The 6,731-nt window shown below is 38.9% G+C and overlaps 1 protein-coding gene across 2 annotated transcripts in view; it reads right to left on the bottom strand.

The window, feature by feature from the left end:
* The window catches only part of HNMT (histamine N-methyltransferase), a 37,644-nt gene that overhangs the window by 11,963 nt on the left and 18,950 nt on the right, over window positions 1–6,731 (bottom strand). Inside the window, exons 3-4 of one of the 2 annotated variants that reach the window (XM_024764105.1) lie at window positions 1,511–1,618; window positions 334–464 (exon numbers count right to left, since the gene is read on the bottom strand). In XM_024764105.1, coding sequence (XP_024619873.1) covers window positions 334–464; window positions 1,511–1,618 — 239 coding nt within the window. The remainder of the gene's footprint in view (window positions 1–333; window positions 465–1,510; window positions 1,619–6,731) is intronic. The other variant, XM_024764106.1, reaches the window with a different exon arrangement.

The following is a 6,731-nucleotide window of genomic DNA, read 5'->3' on the forward strand; positions in this document are numbered from 1 at the left end:
TTTTTTTTTTTTTTTTTTTTTTGCGGTACGCGGGCCTCTCACTGTTGTGGCCTCTCCCGTTGCGGAGCACAGGCTCCGGACGCGCGCGCTCCGGACGCGCACGCTCCGGACGCGCAGGCTCAGCGGCCATGGCTCACGGGCCTAGCCGCTCCGCGGCATGTGGGATCTTCCCAGACCGGGGCACGAACCCGTGTCCCCTGCATCGGCAGGCGGACTCTCAACCACTGCGCCACCAGGGAAGCCCTTCATTTTTCTTTTTAAAGTTAAAATATTAGGTACTCTGAAATATTTCTGAAAAATCTTTGAGAGTATATAACAATAAATATTTCTTACCTGAATCATATGAATAAAGTCCCACTTCTGAAGTTCTTTTTTCTCCATCATTCTATTTTGATATTCAGATGATGTCTCCTTATGCCAAGTAAACTTTATGTTCTCGAGGTTTGATGTCTTGGCTACAAGCTCTAAAATACGGAGAAGAGGTGGCACACCATCAATTTTAACTGCAAATTCGGAACCCATTTCCATTTAGAATTTTAATGCAATCAGTGTTATATACATAACAGATATAAAGCATACTTTTCTTTTTTATAAATCTCCAGAAGACCAAAGAGTTCATCCTAGTTTTTCCTCTAGTGTTAAATGAAATTAGAGAATGGAGTCAATAAGAAATAATTATGAGAATCCTGATCAGACATAGGTGCTATTACCTTGGTGTTAATGGGAAATCAACTGGTGAATTTTATCAATGGAAGATTGATGTAAGACAGGTGATATGATTCTGTAAGTCAGGAATCAGCAAACCATGGCATGGGCCATATCTTCCCACCACCTATTTTTAAATAGACTGCAAGCTAAAAATATACACTACTTTCTGATTTCATGCTTCTTTCATATCTTGTGCCATTACACTTTTAAATGGTTGAACAAAATCAAAAGAAGAATAATACTTCATGATAGGTAAAAATGATATAAAATTCAAATTTTAGTGTTTATAAAGTTTTATTGCAACACACCCACACTCATTAGTGTATGTATTATCTATGGCTGCTTTTGGGCTTCAGTGGCAGAGCTGATTAGTTGTGACAGAGACCATGTGGCTCTCTAAGTCTAAAATACTTACTCTGTGGCCCTTTTTAAAGAAAAGTTTCCTGATTCCTGCTGTAAGCAATGAAACGTAAGCTCTTTAAGGGCAGGGATTCTGTTTAAATACCTCTGAATGAATTAATGACTCTGTCTCTAAGAATAAATATCAAAAATAATAGTTGATGACCAGGGGAGGGATGGAGAGTCAGTAAAAAAAAAAAAGGGGGGGGGATTCTCATCACTATTTATATTCTGAGATGTTTTGTCATTCCTGCCAAGAAAACAAATTAATCAGGTTCTTCTCTCAATAAGCTTACAAAGAACATACCACAGCAGCTGTGTTGTTAATGACTGAAGGGACGCATTTGGGGTGACAGGCCTTTCAGAACAGAATTTGATCTACAGCACTGTGGAGTACAAGTACCTTTGTACTTGGTGATTTGTTCAGCACTTGGTTCAACCACTTCAGTGTTGATACTAACTCCTGGGTATTGAGCCTGCACTTTGGAGAGGATATGAAGATCAATTTCACCTGGAAGAAAAGCATGGGAACAGATCACCTCAGTACAGAAAGAAATGAGTAAGAATAATTTGAACGAGTTTATTATCTCTAGGAAAGCCCAGCATAAATAAAGAATAATACTCAGCTGTTGCCCTGCCACAATGTCTATGATGCAGAACAGCTAAGTTGTAAGTAGGAAGAGTAATGTGATTTGAGGAGGGCTATGATTGCTGTTCATTCATTCATTCATTCATATAGCCTTTATTTAATATCAGTTATTATATTACAGTAAGTCTAAGATGCCCTTCATTATAGGATGCAAACAGCCCTTCTTTTTATATCATTAAATCAGAAAAAATACTGTCAATTATAATTTTAATTATAATAATTATAATTTTAAAATTTCATCAACTGGAAGATGTATATCAATTTCAGAGATGTTAAGTATGAAAAAAACATGCCATAGAATTGATAAATTAGGCTAGGCCAGATGCATACAAAATATATGTCACATACAAAATATGTCAGGTATAAAAAAGGATAAACAAGTATATCAGACATGTGCCCTCAAAAACACCATGGTCTAGTGGTATAGACAGACATGGAAAGAACTCTGGCTGGGTTGGACCAAGGTGGGAAGGAGAAAGGAGACAGTGAGGGAGAGGATAGGAGGAGAGGCCAGAGAGAGGGAAAGCTTCATGGCAGATCACTCCTGAGTTCTCTGTTACAGGGTAAGTGGAAGTTAGCCCAGGGACTTCCGGGGAAATGGGAATTGCAGGTAGAGAGGACAGGAAGTCAGGAAAGAGAATCGTATATGTGGGACTAGTGGCAATTCAGTTTTGGAATGTTAGGCAAGGCAGTGCCTCCATGCAAGAGGTGATCCCAGAGAGGTAAATGGAGAGGAAGTTATGGCAGAATAGATATTTATGCATTAATTCATGCACCAATGATTGATTATTTACTATGTGCCAGGCACTACACCAGGCTCTAGCAAATGATGATAAGAGGAGCAAATAGATACCTGCCCTGATGAAAATTTAGCCTGTAGGTGACTATGTAAGAGAGACAGATGACGGTAAGTTGGATAGACTTGAGTTCCAAACCTGTCTGATCCGCTTACTTGGTATTAGGACCTTTGGAAACTTGCTTTATCTCTCCAAGGTGCATTTTCCTCATGAGAAAAACAGCAATATTAATAGTACATAATTTATTGGGTGAGGGGATTAAATGAGGCAATGCTTATAAAGCATGGTGCAAAATAGAATTGGCACCTAATAAATGTTAGCTGTTCGTTATTTTTATTGTTATCATTGAGTCCTTCTCTTTAAAAATCTCTCTTCTTTCTCTATTACTGATGCCTCCAAATTAAGTTTGCACTTTTATTCTCTTAGTTATCATGTTGACCTTCACTAAAACAGACTTATGTGCTGGCAAGACTAGCATATGAAAATGACATTAGTCGTTAACATTTTGGCATAAATGGCATTAACAGAACCTTTACAAGGTTAGATATGGTGGGTGGAAAAAGCATAGGTCATAAGACTGAGAGGTCTGAAAAGAAGGAGATGAGGAAGATAAATCAGGAACAAAAGATGCTAGACTTGGAAAAGAGGGCCGTCTAATGGTATAATGAGAGTCCCAAGTACTGGTAATGGGAGACAGTGGGGATTAGGGGGGAGAAGATATGGGAAGGAAGCTGAAACAGAGGATGAAGAAGCCTATGTGACAGTTTTCTCCGTAGCTGGACCTGACACCTTTTAGTCCTTCCTTAATCATTATTCTAGCCATCATTTATTGGCCACCTATTATTTGTCAAACACTGTGCTAGGCACTTGACTTGAAACATCTCACTTAATCCTGACCACAGTGCTATCGCAAATGCCACAGTATTGTTCCCAACTAGATAAGGTGATTTGAGTAACTGGACGCCAAGGGGACATTAATGTGCCTAAAGTTTACGGCATACTTGTCTGACTCCGAAGTGTTTGTTTTTCTAACAACTTCATACTAAGCCATAGGAAAACACCAAATACTAAAAGGACATAGGAAGTTTTTCTCTACAGTAATTATTTTTGGAGGGTACAAAAGATAACTAAGTCAAAAGGCTGATAGGAAAATCTGTGGGCTAATGAGAAATAGAGAGATTCCAGCTTGCCCCAAAGGCCCAGAGGCCAAAAGTTCTGTTCTTGCCTCTATCAGCCTAGCCACGTATTTTATTTTATTTTTTCTATTAGCATGCAATGATTTTATTATTGTTATTTTTTAACATCTTTATTGGAGTATAACTGCTTTACAATGGTGTGTTAGTTTCTGCTTTATATCAAAGTGAATCAGTTATACATATACATATGTCCCCATATCTCTTCCCTCTTGCATCTCCCTCCCTCTCACCCTCCCTATCCCACCCCTCTAGGTGGTCACAAAGCACCGAGCTGATCTCCCTGTGCTATGCGCCTAGCCATATATTTTAGATTAAAAAAATCATTAATTCTGAGGCTCCCAAACCCAACATTTTAAAATTCAGATAGTGGGATCTACCCAAATGGAAGAATGTATCTAGCACATCCCCAGGGCTCGTTCCCATCTTGTCCCTTTCCCAACCTGCAGAATGTTCTACCATAGAGCCACCCAGTCCCACCTCCTATGGCAATGACAGAGGACACAATGCTAGAATTGCAATGGAGACTCGGAACCGGTAGGTTCATGTAACAACCTCTATAGAGTGTGAGCCCACGTGTGGACACGAACCTTCTGTGCATTCACTGCTGGGTCCCTAGAAGAAATTAACAACAAGAGGAGATAATGAAATTATTTCCTCAGGGGGTAGACGTAAAATGCAGTTCTGACTTCATAAGTCAGGTGACCACACTTCTTGTTTGCCAGGGACAGTTGTACTTGCTCCTGGTGCTAATGTCCCATCTGGTTTTGTTTCCCAAGTTTCTTTAATTTCTAACAAAATATTATCACTGCAATTTTATTTTTGAAAATACTTTTAAAAAAATAACTATATTTTAAAGTTTTTTGTATTGAGATATAGTTGATTTACAATATTATATTAGTTTTCAGGTGTACAACAGAATGATTCAAAATTTTTATAGATGATACTTCATACGTAGTTATTATAAAATATTGGCTATATTCCCTGTGCTGTTGTATAGCTTATTTACTTCATACATAGTAGTTTGTACTTCTTAATCCCGTACGTTTATCTTGCTCCTGCCCCCTTTTCTCTCCTCACTGGTAACCACTAGTTTGTTCTCTTTGAGTCTGTTTCTGTTTTGTTATATTCATTCTTTCATTTTATTTTTTAGATTGCACGTGTAGGTGATAACCAAGTATTTGTCTCTCTCTGTCTGACTTATTTCACTTAGCACAAATACCTTCTAGGTTGCAAATGGCAGAAGTTCATTCTTTTTTTATGGCTGAGTAATATTCCATGGTGATATATGTATCCCATCTTATTTATCCATTCAACTGTTGATGAACACTTAGGTTGCTTTCGTATCTTGGCTATTGTAAGTAATACTGCTGTGAACATTGGGGTGCATGTATCTTTTCGAAGTAGTGTTTTTGTTTTCTTTGGCTATATACCCAGGAGTGGAATCTCTGGATCATTTGATATTTCTAGTTTTAGTTTTTTGAGGAATCTCCATACTGTTTTCCAGAGCGGCTACACCAATTTACATTCCTACCAGCAGTGTACTAGGGTTCCCTTTTCTCCACATCCTTGCCAACATTTGTTATTCATAAACTTTTTGATGACATAAAAGAACTATTTTATAAATTGACCGATATAATAAAAACAATTTGTTCAATAAATAAATATTTCAAAAAACTGTAATAATTTTACTCCTTTCACTCCCTCCCACTCTCATTCTTAAAAGTATCCTGGGTTTGACAATAAACAATGTCACCATGCTCGTAAGGCACTTATTTTCTGTGTTATGTTTGTTATTTATAACAGACTCTATTATTTCTTATTGTGAGATTATATATATATATATATATAGAGAGAGAGAGAGAGAGAGAGAGAGAGAGAGAGAGATCTCCCATAAGACAATATATTCCTTGATCTCATACCATATGTAGTTTGCATTCTTGTATCACTCAGAAATAAGAGAAATGCATTTAAAAAAATTATATGAACCTCTTTCCCCCATAAAAGAGAGTCAGTAGAGAGGTAGTTCAGATGTTCTGTAGTATTACAGTCTAAACATGTATAATTCAGTTCTAAATAAATTTAGTTACAAATATTTTCTTGATACATCACCTATCCTGTTTACTTTCCATCCAGACATCCAAGCTTTGCTCTTTTCTTCATCTTCCCTCCCTGGCCACCTGTAAGTTTTCCTGCTAAATGTTTCTTTACTTTCTCTTTTCCATCCATACTAGCAATGTACTTGTTTAGGCCCAAATTACCTATCTCTTGGAATACTAAAATAATAACCTAAAAGTTCAGCCTGTCTCTGCTGAATTTTGTCTCCCTCAAAGCCATCACTACAACAACCATTTAAAACCCTGAGCTAATAAGCAAGCCCAATATTTCTGAGGTTAAAACCTTCTAATGACTAATCAACTAAATTAAGTCCAAACTCCTTAACTGAGCACAGACCACCTTGCCTGCTTTCTTATTCTCATCTCTCACAACTTCATGTTTTGAAACTCTTGTCTCTAGGAACCTTGAATTTCTTGTGTTTCTACGCTTCGCTCTCCCCCACGCCCCCCCCCCATCGACATCATGACTCTTCCCTACATTTTGCCTGTGCTCTCTCCTCTGCCAGGAAGACTCTCCCCTCACTGCCTCACTTCATCCGACTGACTCTTAGGCATGAACTATTCCACACATCATTAACTACAGGCTTTCTCACAGAGCCTAGCAGTAGCATCAGAATCCTTCAGACAGAAGCTGCCAGTTGGGCTTCCCTGGTGGCGCAGTGGTTGGGAGTCCGCCTGCCAATGTAGGGGACGCGGGTTCGTGCCCCGGTCCGGGAGGATCCCACATACCGTGGAGCAGCTGGGCCCGTGAGCCACGGCCGTTGAGCCTGAGCGTCCGGAGCCTGTGCTCCGCAACGGGAGAGGCCACAGCGGTGAGAGGCCCACGTATCACAAAAAAAAAAAAAAAAAAAAAAAACCCCGCCTGCCA

This window comes from Neophocaena asiaeorientalis, unplaced genomic scaffold (genome assembly GCF_003031525.2).
Source record: "Neophocaena asiaeorientalis asiaeorientalis breed wild unplaced genomic scaffold, Neophocaena_asiaeorientalis_V1.1 scaffold102, whole genome shotgun sequence".
Classification (NCBI taxonomy): domain Eukaryota; kingdom Metazoa; phylum Chordata; class Mammalia; order Artiodactyla; family Phocoenidae; genus Neophocaena; species Neophocaena asiaeorientalis.